The following is a 27548-nucleotide window of genomic DNA, read 5'->3' as shown; positions in this document are numbered from 1 at the left end:
ACCACAATGACACCTCTACCGGCGTGGATTCTTTTGCTAAATCTTCTTCAACCACTGGGAATTAAAGGGGAGTTGATTCCAATTTCATTTTCTTATGCATTTTAATTGGTGCTTTGTTAATAAATTCTTTATGGGCAATTTTCTTTAGTTTTATATTTTACATTTGCACTTTATTTCCATACTTTGAATTTTGTTTAATTTATAGCATGTCATTTAGAATAAAAGTCTCCATGGAATTGTTCTAGTAATATTTTTAAGATGGTAAAAGTTTCTTAAATTTGATCATCAATTTTAGGTCATTTAACATGATTGGATGCTCTACTTATATGATGTTGGTTAGTTTGGTGGTGGATTCCACTTTGATCTATTGAGCTTGATTGCATAAAAATTACCTAGAGACGACCACTTTAAGCTTATACACTATTACTTTCTTTGTGTGACATGCACTCATAGCAATTGAACTCTAGAACTTGCTTAGCTTCTTTTCAAAGTCACAATAGCATATGTGTGGATGGAGATGAAAGATATTTTTCATTCTTGTTCCCTCATTATTTTCCATTACTTTCTCCATAATTTTCTTGAAACACTTTCATCTAGCATTTTAACCTTTAGCTTGATCATATTTGCTTTGCCTTCATCCTTTGTGAGAGTTTGGTTGAATTGCTTGATGAGTAATGATGTCCAAGATTTTAAGTGTGGGGAATTTCATATGCTTGAATTTCATGGAGATTAGGAATTTTAAGAATGGTGAGTTTGGTTTGAATGAACCAAGTACAGTTAGGTTGAGAGCACAATTTGATTGGTTTGCTGGAATGATATATCCATTGTTTCTATTGGTAGATAATTCAAGAGCTATGTCTATCATCAACAAATCAGGATGATTGAAAGAAGAAAAAAAAATATAATAGAGATGAAATAGAATTGGTTGATGTTGTGCCATGTTCTCTAAAAAAAAATCCAAGCAAAGATTGATGCAAAATTAGGATTCCTATTTAGTCATAGCATTTGATGATTTATCTTTTCCATGAACTCCACATTTTGGTTGACTCTGGTGTAATAGCTACCAAGCTGCATATCCTGAAGCTGAAACTGACTAAATAGAAATCAACTTTATAAAAGTTTCAAGAATTGGGAAGATGAAGAGTATATTGTTGCATTCTCTCCATCACCTACTATTCTACAACATACAACCCTTGTAATTGCAGCATTCAATTGGCATCAATCTGAGCAATTACCTTCCCTACAAAGTTACATAAAAAAAAATAGAACAAGAGCAGGAAGAGAAGAAGTTATAAAGAGCAGGAATACAATGGTGCAAAATTTTCAACCTATTCTCTGATTAGGAGAACTGAAACTGTAACACAAATGAAAGGCTGTTGGAATTAAACTGCACATTGCTACTGCTTGGAATCAGAGGCTGATCACATTTATTAAGAGGAATATGTTGTAGGAGAGATTTGGGAATGTAAAGGAAATAAAATGAAGCTCAATCTGAAATAAGAACTCTTGCGAAAATATAGTGGGTTGTAGAGAGTTTGTATCACAATTCAAGAGCAGAATTCAAATTAGTTATTATCTCAAGTGAAACTCTAGTAAATCCAGTAACAAATGGTTTCTCATTTCACTCCATTTTGGATTCTATGTTGAGGGGGGTGCGGCTGGAGTCAATCTTTTGAGGAATGAAGATAACTAGATGAAGAGTTATGCAGCTAATCAATGACAAACTCAAAATTCTGGAATTGGAATGAATGAGTTGTAGACGAACGTGTTGTTGTCTCAAACTAGTTACAACTTGAACTTGAATTTCTGTATTACAAAGCCAATTGATAACTTAATTTTTAATGATTTGAGCCAGAACTTCCTTGCATTCCAAATGTTGAAACTAGAAATTGAAGCAACAAGGATTAGGAGTCAGTTGAGTTCTGAAAATTTTCATAAAACCATAGGAAGCTAATTTATTGCTGGAGTTGGAATTCAAGAGCTGCAATCAAATGTTAATGCAATCTTTGATAACAATATTTTAAGAGGATGCTCCTACACATCTACTAAGGAATTTCATAACCAGTATTATGATGTAGAGCATGAATTTTCAAAGATATAGAACTTGAAATTTCCCAATTGCACTGCACTGTTTAGTGCCAATTCTGTGTGCTGATTCTGATCAACAGCAACTGAAATTCAACTTCTTATTCATTCCTGTGTAGCTTCTACGATTTCATTGAAGTTGAAGTCTTACGTTAAGATCTGAACGGCAATGACTGAAGTTGGAATTTCTGAAGGGCAGAATTCATCCTTCTTCTGAGTTGCTGCTTAAGTTCCTATTGCTAGGACTGGAAAAAATGTTGAATTAGGGTTTTAAAAAAAATTTACAGCTGAATGAATGGCAGTCTTCAACATTGACAATTTCAATTGAAGCTCAATTTTTGTATGACTTACAGAACAGCCTATGAAATCTGATCTCAGGAAAGGATGAAGTGCAGTAATGGAATGATGCCAACCTTTCAACCCATTTTGTGATCAGGAATAAGAAAACTAGAACTAGACAGAAAACTGAAATTGCAATCTCACAAAATAACCGGGAAGCGGGAATTATTAGTTGATGTGTGAATTATAAGAGCAGGATTTCTGTGAACTCAGTGAAACTATTTTCTTAAATGTGTAGCTACACATCTTATTGGTTGAAGCCTGAGTAGATTCTAAAAATTCCAGAACATGCCAAGTCTTTACATTGTTTTGCTCACAAATGAAGTTTTTATCCTAATGGTCAATTGTTGTTCTTTTCTTACCGAGTTCTATATTATTCAAGAGTTGCTAAACGCATTGTTTGAATTCTGACACGTGATTTCTGAAACTTTAGATCAGAAACCAGAATGCAGTTTCAGAAATGCATGTTCTGGTTTCTTATGTGTCAATTAGAGAGGATGTTTGCAAGCTATTAAGGGAGCTATGTCAGAATTAGATTCAATCCTTCTATGAGGTCCTTGAAGCTCCATTAAATTCAATTTCCAGTTCTGAAACGTAAGGACATGAATCAGGAAATCAACCTCAGATTTTAGGATCTCAGAAATGCAGGAACCCCTTAAACTTGAACTTCTTTGAATCTGATTGCCCTGGCCAATTTTTGAAGTTCTGGAACCTGTGGTAGCTTAATTCAGAGTTTTTACTGAGTTTATTCTCTGAAGTATGTATTGCAGAAATTTCGCTTGCCAAGAACTGGACATGATTTATATAGGGCTCATTGTATAAGATTTCTGAAACTTTTTACTACAAGGTTTAATAAAAAAAAACCAAGACTCCATTAACCTTAATCATGTTTCTGGAAGTGCTATCTTTGATAATTCAGAAATTGAAGAACAGAATGAGATGCATTAGCAGAAGAATCTTTAAATGTATTGCTGGTTGATGTGAAGGAGGCACAATGTGGTTTCTGCACACTAAACAGATCTACCACTCTTTGAAACTAGGGAATTTCAGAACTGAGAAGAAAAGCAAGAAGTGGCAAAGCAATACTTGTAGGTCATAATTCAAACTAATAAGAAAGGCGTGCCAAATGTCTACCAGCTGTTGAACTTGTGAAAAAAAATGGGAACCTGCAAGAAGGAAGTCAAGGATGATGTATCGACCTAAAACTATTGTGTGCCAAATTTCTTGCACAACTCTCTGAAAAATGATAAGTTCAAGAAGTAAGAAAGATTGTTATTCTCCACACTTATCCAATTGCTAAACTACACAAGATACAAATCAAAGATTTTCACTTATGAATCTGGTTCCTAAATCCTTGAAATGCAGAAATTTAATTGCCAAGAACATAATTAAATTCTTGAAGTCAAAAGTTGTAATGTTTAAGGATCAGTAAAAGATATGCCCAAAGAACGGAAGTATGAATCAGATTGGATTTCACAAGATTATCTTCATAAAAGAACAAAGTATGGAGCTGGAATCTGGCATCCAGAAATCAGAACTGGAACTTAATTTCTAAAATTGTTTCCTTGGATTCCGTAGTTGAAGTTGTTGGAGTTGTAATGATTGATGCTGAATTCTGTGAGCAAGGCTGCTGATGGTGTTCAGTGAGTGTAGAACTCCAGATTGCTGCTTTGGAAGCTTAACTGAGTTGTTTTTAATCTATTCAATATGAGGGGAATTGATTATTTAGTAATCAGTTTTATTTCTGATTGTTTTAATTTTTGAATGCTGGAAACTGCTAAATTGCAAATGTTGTGTCAATTTTTTTAATTGATCTTTCATGTATGAACAAAATGAAGACAAGCTAGATTTGATTCAATGTTGAATGAAATAATGCAAAGGGATTAAAGTTCAAAGCTGATGTAAAGACTGAGAATTGGATGAAAATAGATATACAGAGCTAGGAACTGAAACTGGATACCAAATCTGCAGTTTAGGTTTTGTAGTTTGTAATTGTAGCGGGTTGAAGTTGAATTCAAGCTATCTTTTTGTGTTATTGCACATATGTAAGATGATACATTGGACTTGAGAATTAGCTACCGAGCTATATTTTCTGGAACTTGAAGTTGATTCTGTAAACAGATTTTGTTAGAGTTCAGATTCTGTAATTAAGTGTTGGAAATCAGAGATCAGCCCTGTTTTGTATCAACTTTTAAATCCAGTTCTGATTTGGAGCAAGGAAGCCTTATCGTCTGGTCAGAGAAATTTTTTTATTTTGTATCATTGGTGCATGATTAGAGTTTATACAGAGGATTACATGAGAGAATCAAAAATCTGAAGCTACTAGTTGTGCCAAATCTTTATTGTGAAATTCTGTTTGAATAGAAGCTGTATTTTGGGGAATGTGTAGCTGAATATGGGACACAACAAGTAAAGAAAAAAAATGTTGAATTTTGAAATGTATCTAGTATTTGTATAGCAAGATTTGTTGCATTGTCCGAGATGACCAATACTTTAAGTGTGGGGGAGGGAACTCTTCTTCATAAGTTGAGTTGAGATTATTTGAGCTTTCTAGTGATAGAATTGAAGTGAAAAGTAGTATTGAAGTGGAAAAACAGTAAAAACAAAAACAAAACAGTGACAAATCAAAAGGATATCAATGTGGAGATAGAGTATCAAGAATTTTAATTTGCCATTAAATTGAGGGAGAGGTTAGCTTGATATTTTGAATTGGTAACGACAAATGGTATTCATCTCTTTACACATCAAATTGGTCAACTCATCAAGTATATTCCTCCAATACTCTCATCTTCTCAATTTTTCATTGAATTCTTTTCTTTTGCCTATTTCATCCACTTTAATTGTTCTTTTTTATTCTATTTCAATTCTTGATGATAAATCCTTTTGATTCATGTATGCTATGTTTAATAGTGGTGGAGAATTAGAAAATAAGCAAGCTTATGGTAGTGAAATATTATGAGTTGCATTGAGTGAGCTCCACTTATATATGTTTGAGTATGAGAGATAGAATAGGTGAATACCTTGTGAGATTGCAACTTGCTTAATTTTTCAATTAGATTGAAACTACCATACCTACTGATTATTGTTTGGATTGTATTCATGATTGTTTGTGGTCTTTAGATGGTCTTAGTTAAATTCCTTTTACTATCTTCTAAGTATTGCTAGGGAATCTTTTGTGGAGATGATTTTTAGATTTTCTTTACTTGCACGGGGCGTTCAAGACTAAGTGTGGGGGATTTGATAACCATGATTTTACTGTATTATTTTGATTCATACATGCATGGTTTGATGTTATGTTCATAGATAAAACCTATATTTGCATCACATTTCATACATTGTCTTTATTTTTGGACTTAATTATAAATTATCTTATTTTTTATGTTATTTGATGTTAATATTTGATTCTTATTTTGTAGGCATCAAAGGATCTTGGATTTTGGATCTATTCGAACCGAATTTATGCTCGAATCGGAGTTTAAATGAGAAGATCAAGCTGCGGAGCATTATGGACCGTTCATCAAAGATCGGAGGGATCTGAGCCATCCATTGGAGATCTGGTCCATCCGACCTAAGGGAGAGTAGATCCAGACCCTAGATTAAGATCAGCACCTTCGGATCAGAGTTAAAGCGACTTTTCACCGTTGATCAAGATCCGAATTGCTCCCAGTCGTCCGTTCAGATCTAGATCTGATATAAAACAGAAGCTACAATAGCTTCATTGGTGTCGAGTTCTCCGCACAGTGTTCGCGTCAAATCAGTGAGGAGGCGCAAGCTCTCCGGTGATCTTCGACCCCGCTTCTTCTCCGATCAATCTCTCAAGCTTCGACATCAGTGAGAGAGCTTCACGGCATTTAGTTCCCGATCTTCTGGAGTCACTGGCAGGCGTTCCTTCCGGCGTGATTCCATCTTCTATGAGTCTCTGTTTCCACCCCAGATCGACGGCGTTCCTCCGATCTAGGTTCCCATTTCACCACAAAATCATCAACGACGTTCCTCTGATGGTCCTGAGCCATATCCAATGACAATCCATCATCGACAGCCACCATCCAGATCCAGAGAACTAGATTTCCAGATTTCGGGCCGAGTATAGGTTTTGGCATGTTTCCAGCTTACCGGAGGCGTTCCGTCGGTATTGTTGAGCAAACCTGGAACCGAGGCACAACTGAGACTCCTCGCTGATGATCTGGAGTTGGGCGTTCTCGTCTCCGGCCTCTTGTGTGACGGCAAGAGGGTGAAGTTTGTTAAATTGATTGTGAGATTGGAACGGTTTACCATTTAGTTTCTTTTGCTACTGTTTTAGAAGTTAGAATAGATTTCGTTTACGTTTGTTATTTTGTTATCAAGTAATTTAGTATTTCTTTGCCTTGTTGAAGTTTAATTTATGTTTAATTTGTGCTTGGTTAATTGTTAAGTTGGCTAGTTTTAAGCTAGGGTTTAAATTATGTTTTAGATTAGATTTAAATGTGACTTGTTATTTCATTCCCTATTTTATTCAATGCTTTAGATTAAATTTTATTTGAGTCTTGTTATTTCATTGGTAGTTAAATTGTGTTGAAGATGAGATTCATTACGTAGTGTGACAATGCGTATTGGACTAATCGGTGACACCTAGTTAGGTTTCATTTATGAATTAGATTATTTTATTATTGGTTGTGCTTTTCATTTGTTAGATTTAGATTCAAAGTTAAAACCCCCATTTATATATTAAAACCCCAAAAATAGGAATAACATACAATCCTAGATTACATCCTACCGTTAGTTACTTGAGAGATTCGATCATGGGCTCGTTATTACAATATCATTGTGTAGTTAAGGGGTTCAATGGATATCATTTGTTAATTTGATTTGCGGGTGTGACAGATTCGTCTCATCAACGACCAACCCAGATGATCATCTAGATCGGTTCGACAATGAGGCTACTCTGCACCAGTACATGAACGGAGTAAAGTGCAGAGTCTTTCTCACGACTCTCTCCGGATCGGCACAGCGCTGATTCAGAAGACTGCCAGACGGCTCGATACGAAGCTTCAATGACTTCCGAGCCGCCTTCCAGCACCACTTCGCCAACAACCGACGCTACCAGAAGACAAGCGCCATCCTCTTCGCCCTGAAACAAGGGCCCAAGGAAGCGCTCCGAGCGTACATCCAACGCTTCAACCAGGTGGCCATGGACATCCCCTCCGTCTTGTCCGAGACCATGATAAATGCCTTTACCCAGGGGCTCGCTGAAGGGGAATTCTTTCGGTCACTCATCAGAAAGCTGCCCCAGGACTTCAACCACATGTTGAAAAAGGCCAACGAATACATCAACTTAGAAGAGGCCCAAGCGGCCAGAAGAAGGGAGGTGGCGATCGAGCATTTGGCGTCGACCGAGCGTCGACCGGTTAGAAGCCATCTGCCACCCAAGGGGTCGAGGGCTGAAGGAGCACGGTTGCACCAAGAGACCAGGGCGCACACCGTACAGCATGTGGCATCCGATCGGCCCAAGGCGTCAAAGGGCAAGGTATGGACGCCCATGTTTTGTTCATTCCACCAGTCGGCGACACACAACACACGGGATTACCGAGGATTGACGTCAATTGTCAGCCGACTGACCCCCAGGGGATATCGTTGTCGCTCCCCATCTCCTGATCGACGAGGTCGTCACCGCTCAACTGAGCGACGAGAAGAAAGAAGGGAACCCGAGCGCCATCACCACCAGCGAAGGGAGGAAACCAATCCCTCCAGGATCCTAGTCGAGCAAAATAGGTCGTCTGCCTGGGAAGAGGAAAACAGGAACAATGCTTCCCGTGGAGAGATAGGCATGATCGCCAGAGGGCAGACCTGTGGCGACTCCAACCGGGCCAGAAAATCGTACGCTCGGCAGTTGGAGATCCATGTCGCAGGGTGTAGCAAGGAGAAGGCCAAAGGGCCTCAAATCAGCTTCGGCCCCAGCGATCTTGAGGGGGTCGAAATCCCTTATGATGATGCTTTGATCATCCAAGCGGTGATTGCCAACTACACCATTCATCGGACCTTCGCTGACACAAGGAGTTCGGTGAACATCATTTTTAAGAAGGCATTCGATCAGCTGCAGATCGATCGCGACGAGTTGGTACCCATGGCGACCCCGCTTTACGAATTCACAAGCAATGAGGTTTTGTCGATCGGCCAAGCAAGATTGGCCATCTCGCTTGGAGAAGAGTCGTTGAGGAGGACCCGGACCACCAACTTTATAGTTGTGGACGTACCATTGGCCTACAATGTTATTTTGGGCCGACCGGCGCTCAACGAATTCCGAGCGGTAGTATCCACTTATTGCTAGAAGATAAAGTTCCCAGTGGATGACCAGGTGGGCGAGGTCAAGGGTGACCAACCGGCTGCTCGGCGCTACTACGTGGAGATGGTCAAAGCCAAGGCCAAAGCAGCCAGAAGGCTCCACGGCTAGAGGTAAATTCTATTATCGAGAAACCTCACAACTTTGTATATAAAGAAAAGGAAGAGGTTCAGATCCACCCAAGCCGGTCGGAAGCCACGACCTTCATTGCCACTGACCTGGAGGAAGAGAAGAAGGCAGAACTGATCGTCTGCCTCCAATAGAATCATGATGTGTTCGCTTGGTCGACACATGAGTTGCTCGGCATCTCCCCGAGAGTGGCCCAGCATGAGCTTCACGTCCGTCCGGACGCTCGGCCGGTCAAACAAAGAAAAAGGGATTTCAGCGCAGAGCAGAACGTGATCATCGGGGCGGAGATAGAAAAACTATTGGAGACCGGCTACATCAGGGAAGTCAAATTCCCGAGATGGCTAGCCAATGTGGTACTAGTCTCCAAGCCGGGCAATAAATGGTGGGTCTGCATCGGCTTCCGTGACTTAAACAAGGCATGCCCGAAGGACTTCTATCCGCTGTCCAGGATAGATTAACTGGTGGACTCGACGGCGGGCTGCGAGCTGATCCGTATGCTCGACGCGTATCAAGGATACCATCAAGTGTTGCTTGTCTGTGAAGATCAAGAGAGGATCAGCTTCATCACAGCCAACGGAACATACTGGTGGACTTCTATCCACGGGATTTCAGCGCAGAGCAAAACGTGATCATCCGGGCGGAGATAGAAAAACTATTGGAGACCGGCTACATCAGGGAAGTCAAATTCCCGAGATGGCTAGCCAATGTGGTACTAGTCTCCAAGACGGACAACAAATGGTGGGTCTGCATCGACTTCCGTGACTTAAACAAGGCATGCCCGAAGGACTTCTATCCGCTGCCGAGGATAGATTAACTGGTGGACTCGACGGCGGGCTGCAAGCTGATCCGTATGCTCGACGCGTATCAAGGATACCATCAAGTGTCGCTTGTCTGCGAAGATCAAGAGAAGATCAGCTTCATCACGGCCAACGGAACATACTGCTACAACGTCATATCGTTTGGACTGAAGAACGCCGAAGCCACCTACTAGAGGCTAATGAATAAAGTGTTCCGACGGTAGATCGACCGTAATATGGAGGTATACGTCGATGACATACTCATCAGATCCCTCCAAGCTGCTGACCTATGCGCAGATATCAACGAAACCTGTCGAACGCTAAGGGCATACGGAATAAATCTGAACCCGAGCAAGTGTCTATTTGGCGCAAAGAGTGGTCACTTCCTAGGCTACATCATCACTGAGCGGGGCATCAAAGTCAATCCCAGCAAGGTCCACGCTTTGCAGAATATGCCTCCGCCTCAGAATTTTAAGGAAGCTCAGAGGCTGACTGGTCGGATCATGGCGCCGTCCCGGTTCATATCCAAGTCATCCGATCAAAGCATGTCATTTTTCAAGATACTGTGCCGAGCCACAAAATTCTAATAAGATGTCGAGTGCGACCGGGCGCTGGAGGAGCTAAAGGAGTATCTGAGCTCACTACCTGTGTTAGCCAAGCCAGTCGTGGGTGAACCGCTCTGAATATATTTATCATCCAACGAACATGTCATTGGATCGGCTCTGGTCAGGCAGAACGGTCAAGATCAGCAACCTGTATATTTTCTGAGCCATATATTGAAGAATGTTGAATCTCGCTACACCTGTCTCGAAAAGTTGGCCTATGCACTGGTACTCGTCGCACGGAGGCTTCGCCCATACTTCCTGGTGCACTCAATAATAATGATGATTAACAGCGCTCTGGGAAGAGTGCTCCTCAATCCAGAGGCGTCCGAACGGCTAATCAAGTGGACGACCGAACTTAGCGAGTTCGACATCCAATATCAACCCCTAGCGGCAATCAAGGCTCAAGCTCTAGCGGATTTTGTTATAGAAGTCCAGAGTAACGAGCCACCGACGACGTGGAAGATATATGTGGATGGCTCGTCCACTCGGCAAGGCAGCAGGATCGGCTTAATCCTCATCTCACCTCGGGAAGACCGGATGCAGCTGTCCGTCCGACTGGACTACCGAGCTACTAACAACGAAGCTGAGTATGAGACATTAATTGCTGTCCTGCAAGCATCTAGACACGTAGGAGCAGATAAAGTCCTCATTCACTCGAATTCCCAGTCAACTATCTGGAGCCTTTGAAATAAGTAGCACACGACTAAGGCTATATGCAGAGGCTTTTGAAAAGCTGAAGGTCAACTTCCAAGAAGTGGTTATACAGAAGATCCCCCGATCGGAGAACCAAGCGACGGATGAGCTAGTGAAGCTGGTCAGTTCGTTAACGTCGATCATCATAGGTCAGCCGATCGAGCAAGTCTTACTGGTGGCCAACATCGACCGTATGGAGAGAATCACCTTCTCGAACGACTAGAGGACTGCCCTGACAGAGTTCTTGTGTTCGGGAACTGCACCTGCCGATCCGGAAGATGCTCGCCTGATAAAGAAGAGGGTCGGTCGGTTCATGTTGATAGGCGACCAGCTCTATAAGAAAGATTTTTCCCAGCCCCTACTCAAGTGCGTCGGACTAGAAAATGTCGATTACATCCTGAATGAGGTGCACTAAGGCTCTTGCGGAGGTCATCCGGGCGGTGGCGCACTGGCCCGAAAAATACTTCTGGCTGGATACTTCTGCCCGACCCTCCAGGAGGATGCTGCTCAGACGATGGCAACTTGTCTGTCTTGCCAGAAGTACCACAACATGCCGCACCGACCAACCGAGGAGATGAAAGCGCCCAGGTATCGTGCCCGTTCGACCAATGGGGCATGGACATCGTGAGACCTTTCCCTATGGCAATCGGTCAGCGAAAGTTTCTACTGGTGGCTGTAGACTACTTCTCAAAGTGGGTAGAGGCCGAGCCGCTTGCCAGAATCACCGAGTGGATGGTCACCAAATTTATTTGGCAGAACATTATCTTCCGGTTCGGAATCCCGCGCTGACTCGTGTCCGACAATGGGAGGCAGTTGGTTGGTTGGGAGCTCAAAGAATGGTGTGAAGCCTATGGCATCCAACAATCCTTCACCTCGATGGCCTACCCCCAAGGCAGCGGGCAAGTGAAAGTTGCCAATCAGGAGATCTTAAGAGTCTTGCGCGCTCGGCTTGACCACATAGGAGGCAGCTGGATCGACGAGATCCTTAGTGTGCTATGGGCTCTCCGCACAACTCCGAAAGAGGCGACCGGCGTAACCCTATTTCAGTTGGTATACGGCGATGAAGCAGTTGTCCCCGTGGAGGTCGGGGTAGAATCCGATCGGGTGCAACACTACGACGAAGGGAACACCAAACGGAGGTTGATGGAACTCGACTTGGTGGATGAAGCAAGGGAAAAAGCTGCCGTTCGGATAACGGCCTACTGACAGCGCATGAAGCAGAATTACAATCGGCAAGTGATCCCGAGGTCCTTTCAGGTTGGCAACCTCGTCTGGAAGAAAGTGTTGGTACAGCGGGACCGGCAAGAGGGGAGAGGTTAATTGCCTGCAAATAAAACAAACCCCTCCTCGTTCTTTCAACTCAAGAATAGCAACAATAATAAAATAAAACAGAAATAAAAGTAAAGCAGAGAAGAGAAGACTCAGGGTTTTACATGGTTACAACCTAGATGGTTGTTAATCCAAGATAGTTGAAAAAGTGCACTACGAATCTCCTTCACTGTAGGCAGAGAAACCTTTTTACAAACTAAGAAAGCTCACAAGTTGATAGAAATTGATTACAGAGTTGATTGCTTAATTCTTAGCTCCAAGAGACTTTATATAGCTCCTGGAAACTCTATCTCAAGTCTTGAGGGCGCCTCTAGCCGAGGCATCGGATAAAACTTTATCCAAGGTCGAGACGGTCAAGTAGACTGGGTCGAAGGCGCCTTCAATGGCATTAAGGGTGCCTTCAATGTTGAGGGTGCCTTCAATGTTGAGGGTGCCCTCAATGCTGTTGAGGGTGCCTTCAATGTTGAGGGTACCCTCAATGCTGTTGAGGCGCCTTCAACCTGCATGGTATAAATAGCTTCCAGCTTCTCTTTTTCTTCTTCTTCCGAAGCTCCGATCGCTTGGGTGATTTCGGCCAACCGAAATAGGGCTCACTCGAACCCAATTTCCGACCTTCTCCTCAGCAGACTTCCATCCCGGCTTCTCATCCCTCGAACCTCGTGCACGTTCTTCTCATCCGCTGGAGTAATCTTCCGCAACTCTTTCGTCCTTCGGACGCACCGAGCCCGTCGGTTCCCTTCCTGTGCCGTCCTTCTCGCTAGCTGCGTCTTCCGCTCGACTTCCTGCGCTCCTGCACACTTAGACACAGGGATCAAAAACCAAACAGGACCTAACCTAACTTGGTTGATCACATCAAAACAACCACGGGGTCCAACAGAAAGTGAAGTCGGTCGGCGACCTCGCCAAGCTTGTGACACCAAGGGCGGGACCGTTCAAGGTCGTACGGAAGCTCTGTTCAGGCACCTACTATTTGGAGGACGAAGAGGGGAGGCATCTCGAGAGACCCTGAAGTGCGAATCATCTTCAACCCTATAGGGCTGGATGAGAGGTGCACAAGTGAATTCTGTATTTTGTAGATATTGTATGTTTGCCGAATGTAGGGCAAAGTTTGAATAAAAAAGCAAAGGCCTCTTTAAGTGCATCTCCCTCAACGGTTGAGCGGCGACCTTAAACCCGAGTCTTCATCGAATCGTCGAGCGGCAACGTTAAACGCGTGTCTCCATCAACGGTCGAGCGGTGACCTTAAACCCGGGTGCGAACTGCATACCAACCGTCGAGTGGTGACGTTAAACGTGTGTCTCCACCAATGGTCGAGCGATGACCTTAAACCCTCGTCTCCATTAATGGTCGAGCGGCGACCTTAAACCCTCGTTTCCACCAACGGTCGAGCGGCGACCTTAAACCCTCATCTCCATCAACGGTCTAGCAGCGACCTTAAACCCTCATCTCCACCAATAGTCGAGCGAAGATCTTAAACCCTCGTCTTCACTAACGGTCAAGCGGCAACCTTAAACCCTCGTCTCCATCAACGATAGAGCGGCAACCTTATACCCTCATCTCCATCAATGGTCGAGCAGCGACCTTAAACCCTCGTCTCCACCAACGGTTGAGCAATGACCTTAAACCCTCATCTCCACCAACAGTCGAGTGGCGACCTTAAACCCTCATCTCCACCAACGGTCAAGCGGCAACCTTAAACCCTCGTCTCTATCAACGGTCGAGCGGCGACCTTAAACCCTCGTCTCCATCAACGGTCGAGCGGCAACTTTAAACGCGAGTCTCCGACAAACCATCGATGGACGATGTTAAATGCGGGTCTACCTTAAATCGTCGAGCGACAACATTAAACACGGGCCTGCTTCGAATCGTCGAGCAACGACGTTAAACCCGAGACTTCATTAAATAGCCAAGTGGCAACAATAGACCCGAGTCTATGCGGGTTGTCGAACGGCTGACTATAAATAAGGGTTGCCCAAAAGCCATCAAATTTGCAAATGAACGGCCCGTTCGAGAGAATGTACCAAAATACTTCAAGCTCCACAACTTGGAAAGAAAGGCGAATCGAGTAGACATGCATATAAACTATTGCCGATCGGAAAAGTTATGAGGCTGCGGTACTAGCGAGAAAAGACCAGAAAACAAATAGTAAGAAAAAAAAAAGGGGCTTGGACGAACGGCCTGGCATGCATTAATACTTCAAAAGTTGGAGGTTATAGGCATGCATTAATGCTTCAAAAGTCGAAGGTTACGAAGGTTGAGCACTCGGCCTCACTCCAGGTAGTCTAATACGTCGTCGGCCAGCGTGGCCGTGAGCTTGTCCCGGCTAATGACCTTGCTGGTCACAACGGTCGACAGGTGGCCCCCCTCGTGAAGTTGACCGATCGTCCCTTCGGTTGCCAAGTCGAATAGTCGAAGGGCTTAATCGGTGAATTTATCGCAGAATGCATCCGAACGGAGGTAGGCTTGCTTCATGGATTCAAACCTACTCCCTTCGGCATCCTGATATATCCATAGCACCGCACGGGAGCCCTCCAACTCATCCTTGGCGGCGGCTAGCGCGGCATCCCTGGAGACGATCTAATCACGGAGGGACTTTTCTTCAGCCAAGCGGCTGTTCCATTCGGCCACCAAAAAATCTTCGGCCTTCTTGAGCTTTTGGGCAAGGCCCCAGGCCGCCTTGTTCTTCAATTCAAGGTCGTCGATGGCTCGTTGCTTCCTGGCAATGGCCGACTCTATCTTCTTGTCGAAGGTGGTGACCTGTTTGTTGAGTCGAGCCAGCATCACCTCCTGATCTACGAATTTTTTCCGCTCGGCCTCCAAAAGTTTATTACTCTTCTCCAGGTCGGCCTTCAGCTTCTCGACCTCAGATATCGACTACCCTTGGGAGGAGGAGGTGCCGCTCGAGACTTTGAGCTTCTTGAATTCATCCTCCAAGAATGCGAGTCTGTGGCACATGACCAAGCTCTCCACCCAGTACTGCAGGTGAATGAAAAAAGGTTAGAGCCAAACGGAGGTAAGCCATGAGTTTACATTAAAAAATTTACTCCGGTAGCCATTTGGGTATGGCTGTTGGCCAGGGCGCCTGGAGGTAGTATCGCTGCACGAGCCCGTGCATCCTCCCAAACTTCGACGAGCGGCTCCCAGATGATGATCTGGTGCTCGGGGGTCCGGGACTAGGCGCTTGGCTCGCTATAGTCCTCTGTTGGAAGATGGACGATCACCGTGATAGAGCATCGGCCGCTCGAGGTCGAGTGAGCTGAGGCCTCTAGACCGGAGGCCGGTAGGATGCCGGACCTCTTAACCTTCTGGGGTTTAGGTGGTGGTGGCATGAAGGCCATGGGCGATGCGGCGATGGCCCCCTGTGGTAGCTCGACCAGGGAGGGCGTCCGATCGGACAATGAAGCCTCCACAGTTTCTGGGAGCGGAGTCGAAGTGCCGACCCTCTTGACTGGCTCCGCGCCCGAGGTAGCGGAACGCAAAGATGCCTCTTGCGCCTGGTTAGTGGCACGTCGGAAGAGGTCGAGCCCGATGGTTCCTCAACGGGAATGATGGGGTGACGTTCTACCGGAGGCTATGAGCTCGGGGTGGCTCCTTCGCTTGGCGCATGGCTGGCCTCGCCTTCGCCCACTTCCACGGGTGCCTCCTCACTCAAGTTGAGTGGATCTTCGTGAGAGCCGACCGGTTGCAAACTTCGGCTCATCAGCTCTTCGGTAGTCGTCGCCTCGATCGCGGAGTCCATAAGCTTCGCCTTGTCGACCATCGACGCTCGCATCATGACTTCAGCTGCAGGAGAAAAAGAAAAATCAGTTAGCATCAAAGGGAAAGGGTAAAGTAGTTGCATACCTAGGCTAATCGAGAGCCGAGTGCGGATCGGACTGAGGCCAAAGATGTAGAGGACACCCTCAAATAACAACTTGTGGATGTCATACTTCTGACCTGCCAGCATCACCGCAACATTCAGATAGTCCGATCGGCTCTTGTAGCTTTTCAGTGGGGGTTGAGGTGCCACTTCGAGCTGCCAGGGGGTCGAGAATTCTGACCGCTCGGGAAGACACATGAAAAAGAAGTACTCCCTCCAATATTTATTGGAAGTTGGCATTTTATCAAAAAGCACTAAACCGACCCTAGACTAGAAGAGGAAGGTCCCCAGCTCGGACAGCTTCAGATAATAAAAATAATGGAAGACCCGAGACGTAAGAGGGATGTCGTGCAGCTGAAACAAGACAACGACGCCGCACAGAAGACGGAAGGAGTTCGGCACAAGTTGAGTAAGAGAGATGCGGAAGTATTTACAAACTACGATGATGAAAGGATAGATAGGAAATCGCAAGCCAGCGGTAAAGTGATCCCTGAACAGACAGATGGTGTCGGTTGGGGGAGCATTTGGTCGATCGGACGAGGAAGGTAGAATGATTTCGTGGTTGGATGGAATTTCAAAGGCATTTCTAAGGCCCTCAGCGTCGCCCTCATCAAACCTACACTCCATGGTAGTATACCAGAGTTTAGGGAGGGGAGCCGACAGCTGCGAAGAGCTTGCCATCTCGAAAATAAAGGAAAAGGGGGGTAGTCGGGAGGCAGAAATGCAATCAAAGGAAAAAAGTCGCTGGAGGTTTCACCGGAACCAAAAAATGAGTCAACTGCTCAAAAATGAACGTGATGAGGAAATATCTTACTGGGAAAAAGAGGGGTCGCCGGAAAAGAGGCACGGAGGATCGTCGGAGAGCAAAGCGTGCGGGATCAGCAAATCGCACAGAAGTCCTTGGAAACACAACAACGAAAGCGTGGAGAAGGCGGCGACGCAGCGGGCTCATATACCTCAGGCTCGGCCGACCGAAGCCGTCCGATCTAGGTCGCGAAAACCTAGGAAGAGATCTCGCCATTGAATTCAAACCGCCAAGCGTCGCAATCAATGCCTATCATATTAGGCGTACGACGATAGTGGGCGTGACACGTGGCATGCTACCACGGGTCGGCAACTAATGCAAGCGTGGGAACCTGTTCTGCCTTAATGAGAGGGGATTTGCACAATTCCCAAGAAATCAGGGTGACGTCAGCCTAGCCCGCGCTCACTCGAGACAGCCCGAGAAACAAGTTCTACAAGTGTAAACGTTTGTCCGCCCGATCGGATCGATGGAGTGTGCTTGTAACCGAACGACAAGCTTCAAAAGGCCGATCGGCGAGGATCGGGCCTATCCTGATTGGAGTCCATACAGTGATGAAGGCTGATCGGGAGGGAATCTGCTCACACAATAGTCCAGTCAGTCGGACTACAACCTCCTTCGACTAGACTTGAAGGGGAGGCTTGTGATGGGGTGATGGTGAGGGGCCCCGCCTCGCTGCTACGGTGGAGGTCAATGGAGATCAAAGTCAAGACGGTCAATGGATGGATGGTCTTGGCCGATCGGGCGAGGCATATTCCGGCCGTGGGTTAAGCACCGACCCACCATCTTCGATACGGAGTAATCAAACTGACGCTTAAGGGACGCGCAGAAGCCTAACCGAGCGGCTCTTCCACTCGGCCTAACAGTAGACTCGACACCAGCCAAGCACGCGGATAGTGAACTACCCACCAAGCGGCTATCCTGCTCGGCCAAGCAATAGAGCAGGTGGACAGTGGGCTTCTGGCCGAGCGGTCATCCTGCTCGGCCCAACAACGGACGACACTTGGACAGGGGACTTTCAGCCGAGCAGCTATCCCGCTCGGTGTGGCAGCAAATGCAAGGATATTAGAATCTTGGTCGAGCGACCATTCCGTTCGGCCAAGCAACAGACACAGCGGGATACTTTTGACATCCTTTTGGGAGCTAGTGTCGCTGACAGGCGGCGTGGTCAAAGAGAGGATCGTACGATGGAAGCTTCAACTGTCACTTCAGAGATATGTTCGGCCCGTTAAGATATGTGTCAGAGACACTTTACTGACATGTCTCCTCAGGGAAAGCTTGGGATAGCGTGCCCGCTTTAAGAAGTTTGCACACACGCTACAAGAACCCTATATAAAAGGGGATCTAGGCATCGGCGGCAGTATACTTTTCTCGCGACTTCTACTATTGCGCTACAGTTCTCTTTGCTTCTTGCTTCACCAGAGATTGACTTGAGCGTCGGAAGGTCATCGCCGGAGACCCCTTCCCTGGCTCGGCACTGATGCTACTTGTGTTGCAGGCGGGAGCGAAGTCCACCGGAAGTCAGCAAGAGCACCACGTCCCCAACATCCATCTCTTCGACTTTTGGAAAGAATCAATAATATTTTAAAATAATTAAATAAAAAATTATATATAAAAATCTCAATAGCATCATCAACCAAATATAACCAAATATACAAATCCTAGGTTATTTTGGGGAGTTTAGGCTTGTTAAATTAAGGTGATGGTGTAGATCTATTAATATTATCTAGTATTTACTTTCATGCTTGGTTTTGACTGCACTTCTCAGGTCATAGGTTATTTTGGGGGGTTTAAAGCTTGTTAAGCAATTCCATGTGCTATGTAACATTAACAAAGAATAGGCAAGTATTTCATAGAAATTGCTAATGTGTAGTGACTCATTGTATAGGTATTTTTTGCACACTGGTATTTTAGTTAACAAAAAGATCATTCTCCCAGAGTCGTAGGGCACACTTTGTTGCTCAGTCATCTAGCAATCCAGAGACTAATCGCATTGTCGGCCCACAGTATCCACTAGCTTTGTAAGTGGTTCTTCCAAAATCTCAAGGCTAATGGAGGAGAAAATGTCTCGTACGACTCAATCCACTAGAAAATAATCTTAAATTCTTAGCCATCAAACTTGAACTCAGGTTTCAGTTCAATCTGCATTTCAGTTAAAAAGTGAAGTCAGAGCATTTGAGGTTACGATGTAAATCTTGTACTACAGGAAAAAGAGAGTAGCTGTTCAGGTAGAAATGTGGAGAATAAGCTCATCGTTTCCTTACCATTCACAGCTCTCAGAAAATTGTCTGTATGCAAGCTCAATTTCTTCTTCTGTCATTTCAATTGTGTCATCACTGTCCGCCCCAGGATCATCCGCAGGTTCTCCCTCCACAGCATGAAAAATCTTCTGTTGTTTTATTTTAGTGTTATCTACAAGCAAAAGCTCGCCTTCATAAATCTCCTTGCACTTTAAAGCTAACTCATGCAGCACTTTCTTCGAAGTTGGTGGTTTTTTACTGCTTTTCTCCTCAAGTTCCACCAGCTCTTTAACAACACGAGGAACGAACTTCCATTGCTCACTAGCAAGCCGAACATCCTGAAAGTATAGATCAATATTTGCATGGCTAGATTAAAAGCTTGTATAAGGAAATGAAGGATTTGATACTTGAGAACTCAACAGTGTAAAAACAATGATAAGAATTCACTGAAAAGGCCAACTTTTTCCAATGCATTCAGACTTGTTCCATTTCCTAAGCCATAACACCAGAAAAGTATGGAGTGGAGGTTAATTTTAGAGTTTGACTTACACCAGAGTTCTTGAACTATAAGGAAGTTCTGTAGTTATAACAAAGCATAAGGTAATTCAACAAAAGATGACAACAACATGCATGTTCAGCCATCTGTTGGTTGACTACTGCCATGAATTTTTCTTGGTATGAACATGTAGAGCAACAAGAAAAAACTTACATGACCTTGACTGAGAGAATCAATTGCATCTTGAAGACAAGTAATAATTCCTTCTGCAGCTATACTTTTGATTTCACTCTCATCTGGCTGTCAAGATAGAAATCCAAGCAAGTTAAATTAGATTGTAGCTGTGACATTACAGAATCACAAACCAATAGAAAATTTTAGAGAAAAGTATCCTTTTCTTAATGCTCAAAAAAAGGTTCTTCAAAGTGAACAATATAGCCTCATAGAAACCTTAAAGATGCAGCAGCTGATAAATTAGTTTAAATTGGATTAATGAGTATTAAAATAAATAAAACACTACCATCAGATAAGACATTATCTTGCACTCATCAACTACAAAGACACAAAAACTGTACCAACTCAATGAGTGATTTCTGTGATAGTATACAAGTGAACTCACTTTTTCATCTTGACTCTCCAACCATGACATTGTTTTATGCAAATCATCTATTGCCCATTTTTTTATCTTGGAAGGAGAAAATTGACCATCAACATCAGTAGTTTCCTGCATTAAAACCAACACTTAAACACAAGTTACAAAATTTTGAAAAGAAAACTTGGTTTTCACAGAGAGATATGTAGGTCTTAAGTTATGTCAAAGTTCCCTCAACTGTATTATGGTGAAAATGCACTATCTGCAACCTTGCAGAATGCGGTCAAGATTACACAATCCACTACGGTAGACTTTCTATCCTAATAGTGGGCATGCCTAACAACTTTGCAAATACAACACTACAGAATAATGTGATCAATTTGTCCATATTTAAATGCTTGATGCCTTATGCAGGTTCAATATGCATCTGAACTGAAAGATTTTCCAGCTCAATGTATGAAAGTACTCTCATAATTTGGATGTGTAAACCATAATTACTTGAAAGGTTCAATATGCATCCATGTCTATCAGCTCATAATCACTTGAACTAATTGCACAATCAAGGTTTTTGAGACCTGCTAGCATATTTGGATGTATAAACCATAGATATATTCTTTCCTAGTGGCTTGAGAATTTGAGACGAGCTGTCACCCAGTTTAACAAAGTATGACACAGCACCAGTGATGAGTTGAGTATCAGCTTGCCCGCTATACTCAAGAACCAAAAAAAACCAGTATTTGTGCTTTCAATCCAATTGAAAAGAATAAACTATATCCTTTGAAGAATACAAATATCCTATAAAATGTCAAGAGCTTTTAAAATGAACAGAATTTTAAGATACTCTTCATTCATAAAGTAATATATATTCTTGCCACTATATATCATGCATAAATATATCTGCCAAATCTTCACAAATTATTATGGATAAAAGGAAGGCATGTCTTTAAACTTCTAGTTTTAACCAAATATTTTCAGTGGGTGTTTTCTACTTAACATGTAAGCACAAACTAGTTGAAACATCAACTTAACTATTTAACCATGACTATCCATACCATACCTTTTAAGAAAAGCAATTCGCTTCAAGAATGTCTATGTACGGATATGTATCTATCCAAAGAAATTCCATTTAACAAAAACAAATAGGAGTGGCCTAATATATAATGTTCCCACAAAAAGGGTTGAACATGAGGCCTTCCAAAAGGGGAGTGCTCAATGATTTTAACTTTATTGAATGTTGACTCATGCCCAACGCTGGCCAACCATACAATTCATATTATCCCATAGCCAATTAAGCCTATGAACTTTAGATCTATGGAAGAAACATGACCTAAAGACAAGCAGAAGGGAAAATCTCTTCAAGTTTGGTAGGAATTGAAAGACAAAATGGATTACTCTTAATTATAATAAGGTGACACAGTATCCATTGAAAAGAATAAATTGAAGCAAAAGTACATTTTTCATAATATGTTAGAGATTCAAATCCTTGTAACGATAATTCAATCTACTCCTGGCATTATAAAGTTCAAGGGATGAAGTGAAAAGATATATTGTCTAAAAGATGACAGTAAAAGTAATTAGCGCGATTGAAGATAAATATTCCCTCATTTTTATGTGTTCTTGATGTTATCTTAAGAAAATTAAGAGCTAAATTGAATTAATCTTTTCTTAAGATAATGCATCTAAGTTGTTGCTAGAATTTAAAACTTTGTACAAATAACATGTGTAACATTGGAATCCATTCAGATATGTAAATATAGACAAATATTAGTTATAACCAAATTAGCTCTGACCAAGATTTGAAGTCTCGTTTCATGGTGGGATTCAGTGCCTAGCAGGCACAAGATGTACTAGTGTCATGTTGGCAAGCTAACACATGGTGTGGCGGCACAAGTTAGGAGAAACTGAGGAGAAGACACCAATTGCAACAGTGTGGGGGGAAGAACTGGGAGCAAGTCTCTCCATTCTCCATGTCATCTAGTGTCTCAAGAAGAAGAAGAACAAAATGTGGTGCCAAAGCTGGAACCTTCACAAGGAAGGAGACATATATTGATCAAAGCTAGCGATGGATGAAGAATAATGTTGCCATGTCTCCACATACAAGGAGGGAACCTTAATATTGGTCAGAGATGGAATTGTTCCATATCTCAACGCATTCCGCGTGTTGGTCAACCGATGGAATAAATGTTTCATGTTGCTACAGACAGCATTACTATACAAGAACCAAAAATGTTTTCATTCACGTTAGGGAAACCTAAGATACACAAAATTGACAATTCCATATAGTTCTCAAACATTCACTTTTCTTCCTCCTTACAACGTATTTTAGAGCTTTAATTGATTACATTTTCCAAATAAACAAAGACATGGCAAAACTAATGTGCCTAGAAAGATGATAATGGTGACAAAATATTAAACAAAAAGAAAAGATCTCATTGTATTCACAAATTATATGATATTAGCCAATTGATTTGCCATATAATGCTTTAAGTTAAATCTTAATCAAGGAAATAAATTAAAAAAATGGTTCATCGATAATCACATCTGAAACCAATAAAAAAATGAATACAAACCACATGTCTTTTGGATCTGCTAAACTTCATATCTGATTTCCGAGATTGTGTTAGAGATTCTTCATGTTGGGCAACGTTCTGATCTGTAAGTTAAGGTATGAAATATCAAGAGCATATTTGTACAATTAGCAACGTATCCTGGTCAATGATAGTTCCCTTCTAAATGTTTGAGGTTTTGCACAACCTGATGGCAGGAGCCTTAGATTCTAGCATGCTAACATGGGAAAGAATGAAACTGAGCAAAGATAAAGCGGAATATTTGTACAATTAGTAGCATATCCGATTATCTGGGTCAATGAGAGTTCCCTTATAAATGTTTGAGGTTTTGCACAGCTAGCAGGAGCCTTAGATTCTAGAATGCTATCAATGGAAAGAATGTTTGTGGTTGATGCCTGAAACTAAGAGCAAAGCTAAAGTGTTTTATATGTGCATAGAAAGAAGCATGTGGTGCCATGGAACCGCCATCAACCTATCAACGCAAGCATTTATCAGAATCAGTGTCTTCTCTAATCTTGGGTATGGAAACGAAATTGGCATGTGCGATCACAGAATTTTTCTCTTTTCTTAATGAATTAATGCTGACATCAGGCATTCATATTTTGATATAAACAAATCTTTTCATCTTCCTCTTCTGTTTCTCTGTCTGATTGGATGAGCCCGAAAGGATCCTTACCTCACTTGAACAGCAGAGCAGAAAATAAATTTTCAACAGAAAATCTTTGGTATCTATACTGAAGAATACAAGTAATTGTCTGATATCAGGTCAAGCATAGCTGATAAAATTTTGCCTAGTTATCTAATAAATTGACCAAACACCTGGCTCAATCAAAATATTGAATATATGGCTGTTCAGGAACCATGACATCCAACAAAAAACTGATGTATAAGCACGAAGTCGTACAGTTTGGTGTGGTCTAGGTTTAAATCATTGAGTAACTAACTCAGGATGAATTCACTTACTCTTTACTATGAACTATTACCATCATTGTACCTGCCGAAATGCAGCATGCAGCATGCTACTGATAGCATTCGCCATATAGCAGAAAAAAGAGACACTACATGGAAGTTTCCAATGTATAAGAAGAGAAGCAGTAAGATAGAAAAGGAAACGAGAAGAGATTCATGTCTTGGACTTTATTTACTGGAACAAACGAACAAAAAAGTAAAAAATCAAACATAATTGTTCGCTTCTACAAATAACCACTGAAGTAGAATGTTTTCAAACATCATAACTAAAAACATAATTCACATTCTGAAATAGAAGGATTACTTCATTCCTATCAAAAGTACCAGAGAAATAAATCTAATGCTAATAATCTAAAAGAAACACACACTCAAATCAGTTCAGTGTGAAGCTTGCCAAATCAACTGATCAAGGCCACCTACCCACACATAAGGAGAGTGTTAGAGAACTTAATAAAAATATAGATTATTCATTCTCCAAATAGCTTAAGTCAAAATTGCCACCAAAGAGAATTTAGCTTCGTATCAAAAAAGTAGGTCTCCAGGACAAATCCTATAAGTCTTAGAAATTTTAAAAACATGCCTAGGAAATTAGTCCACAAGCTAGGTTTGAGCTAAACTAGTATAATTTAGCCAACCAAACAAGAGAAGAATATTACAAATATAAAACTGTTGCTTGGGTGATTTCCAAGTTGCCTAAACTTTTGGAATAAATAATCATGTAATCAAACATAAATGTTGCAAATTTCAATCAATGAAATGCGAGGAAAATAATACTTTGGCTATCATTAAAATTATCAACTATGCAAGCCAACTAAATACCTTGATTGGTATCAAACTGCTTGCTATTGTTTCGCCATGGTTTCCCAACATGCATAAGGTAAGGTTCAATGTCAACAAGCCTTTTCTGGATGTAGGACTCAAATATCCATTCCTACAAAAGTTGAAGTGCATGTGATGATTCATTATGTGCACCTTACAAAAAAGCCAAACAAGTTTCCTACAAAAGTTGAAGTGCATGTGATGATTCATCATGTGCACCTTACAAAAAAGCCAAACAAGTATGAAGCAGCAAAAGTAAATTCCTCTAGCCATTTCAAAACTCACTGTATTGGTCATAGAAAACAAAATATGGAGAACCAAAGTACAAATTTAGGATTATTTGAGAATATATAACAGAATGCCAGATGTAGTCATGTATTCCACATTGGTTGATCTCAAATTATCTTAAGTAGTTAAAAACCAAAAGATAATTCCTCCTAAACTTTTTTACCCAACTCTATGGTGACGAATTCTCATTAATAGACAAGGACTGATAAAATATGTCGTGAGTCATTTTTTTAAGATTTAGAGAGCACTGCTATCATTTTGATTATTGAACTGTCTATAAGAAATTCAGTTATACAACATTTCAAAGACGAATAGCAATTACATGTCCGTAAATGATGATAGAAATCTAACAAATATTCATTGGTTGTCCTGAATAAAATATAGAAAGGTCTCTAACATTGGCAAATCATTTTACTATTAAGAAATGCACAAGATGACAAGAACAAGATGATTTTTTCTCACATATCATATGAAAAAATAATTCTCTTAGATGAAATAAATGTGAATGGTTGTTCCTCGCATGTTCAGAAAAACTCATCAAATTTTCATGAGTTCAAATAACAATGGGAAAGAAAAAAAAAACATGTCCAACTATCTGGGGTTGACTATGAATCTTATCCCACCATGGAAATTCACCTAAGGTCATATCATCGTTAATGTCCAAATAAGTAATAGAATATTAATGCAAAACAAAGAACTTAATGCCATGCTAGTTATGTGGAAAAAATTTACAAGAAACAAGCAAGCAGCAAGAATGTAAACACATGCAGTAGCACACGGTGGCAAGTTGTTTTCCATCAATCAATAGTTCTGATATAAAATAGTCCTACGATTATTCAATAGAATAAGACAAATGAACTCTATAAGGATTAAGCAAAAGAATATGACCTTTGACACGATCGTAGCACCATCAGATTTGACTTGTCTAAATTTAGGAGTATTCGAAAATGCACACACTAGAATTGTACAATCTGAGGTCCAATCTGGTCGGTATTTTGCCCCCATCTCTAGTGCCTGAGATCGTATTGCAGCCCTTTCAGGGTTAACAAACCCAGACAGTGCGAATACTACACCTTCCTGTCAAAGTCAAGATATATGAAAGTCATCAGTAATTATGCAATGAGCAGCTCAAGAAAATGTTTGGCAAACTTTCAGTGTTGTTCATTACCAGCAAGTTTGAAAAATCCTTCCTATTTTGAGACGTTTCAGGTGGGTCAGAATTGTTGCTTCTTTTTACATTATTTAATTCCCCTATAGAAGCATCAACCAAAGCTTTTCCATATGACTTGTCTTTTGCGTCTCTAGAACTGACCCCAGGAGGAAGGATTCTCTTTTCTTTCACAGCATGATCATCATCGCCGTATGAGCGTGCATTGGACATGATGCAAAAATCTTTGCAGATTGCAGACCAAGCAAAAACTGTTTGTTCAACTTTGAGAACAACTAACTTAGTGGTCCTTAAATAACAATAATTAAATGCAATCAATGCAGAACTTCTGAGGAAGACACACAGCAAGCAGTCGCTTAATAGTATCTCAGTGCATTGCCTAATCTCTGTAATTAAAGAAGAAAAAGGATATGATAAGATTAGCATAGAAGATTTAACAAAGTGCAAAAATATAACATTTGTAATATAACTATGCTATGCAAATTAAGTTGAGTTGTTTCTGCCTAATTGAATTTAATAGTTGAGTTCTTACAGCAAACATTTATTTATTTATTTAATAAATAAATAAATAAAGAAGTTGAGTTCTTTCTGCCTAATTGAATCTAATAGTTTGCAATGCAATAACAGCCACAAAGACGCTTCATTTATCATAGACTATCCCTCGAAGATACTCTGCATCACAAATTGATAAGATTGGAAGATATAAAAGGCAAGAAATAAACAGACCTTCCAAACCTAAAATGAGAAGATATTATTGAAAATAGAAGAGCAACCGTGTCGGTGGCGATCGATGGCTGATTCCAAGGGGGTCAAGCCTGTAGGCGACTCGGATTGGAAGGGGGTTTCAGATGACGAAGATGGAGATCACCGAAGGCATCATTGCGATGCAGCGTGCCGGCGGTCGACTATAACGACGGAGGCGACGGAAATCAGAGTCACGGAGTTGGCGGTGAAGGTGGAATTGCTGATGGAAAAGCCCACAAAATGGAATGACTATTTTACCCTCGAATTGCTTAATTATGAAGTTACCCATTTTGCAAGGTCAATTGCTCTAAATATATATTGTTTTTCTTTAAAAAATATATATATATATATCTTATGATGCGGCGATAGAAGGATGTCTATCTGACACAGGGTCAATAGTTAAAGTAGAGATCAAAATTAAGGTGATCAACGTCCAGGTGTCAAAGGCTCGAATGGAGGATAATTGTGACTACAAGTCGGGACAGTCAAGGACGACCGGTGGGAGGCAGGTTGAACAAACAAACTCAAACTCATAAAAAATAAATCAAGCCAAACTTGAATACTCATTTCAAAAGCTTAGTTAATTTTAAGCTCGGCTCAGCTCGGCTCGACTTGATTACCTTATCAAATAAACTTGAACACCTCAAAACTCGACTCGATTCGACTCGACTCGACTTATTTACAACCTTTTACATCAGATGATCAACACCA

The 27548-nt window shown here is 41.8% G+C and overlaps 1 protein-coding gene across 5 annotated transcripts; it reads right to left on the bottom strand.

Moving 5' to 3' along the window:
- Window positions 1-1957: 1957 nt before the first annotated feature.
- LOC122023596 (DNA-repair protein XRCC1-like) lies at window positions 1958-27094 on the bottom strand. Of its 5 annotated transcripts, none has more exons than XM_042581789.1 (9): window positions 26820-27094; window positions 26094-26479; window positions 25814-26002; window positions 24638-24749; window positions 22853-22935; window positions 20310-20414; window positions 19904-19990; window positions 19219-19532; window positions 1958-2330 (listed from the first exon to the last, which is right to left on the bottom strand). In XM_042581789.1, the coding sequence occupies exons 2-9, from the start codon at window positions 26304-26306 to the stop codon at window positions 2288-2290; spliced, it is 1146 nt and encodes a 381-aa protein (XP_042437723.1). In that variant the 5' UTR covers window positions 26307-26479; window positions 26820-27094; the 3' UTR covers window positions 1958-2287. The 5 variants fall into 5 exon arrangements, with proteins under 5 accessions (XP_042437723.1, XP_042437722.1, XP_042437720.1 ...); XM_042581788.1 differs by having other exon boundaries at window positions 26867-27094; XM_042581790.1 differs by lacking the exon at window positions 1958-2330 and adding an exon at window positions 18803-19096 and having other exon boundaries at window positions 26867-27091.
- Window positions 27095-27548: the final 454 nt, after the last annotated feature.

The sequence above is a fragment of the Zingiber officinale genome, chromosome 9B, assembly GCF_018446385.1.
Source record: "Zingiber officinale cultivar Zhangliang chromosome 9B, Zo_v1.1, whole genome shotgun sequence".
Lineage (NCBI taxonomy): Eukaryota > Viridiplantae > Streptophyta > Magnoliopsida > Zingiberales > Zingiberaceae > Zingiber > Zingiber officinale.
The sequence above is the reverse complement of the archived record's forward strand: the minus strand, read 5'-3'. Positions and strand labels throughout refer to the sequence as shown.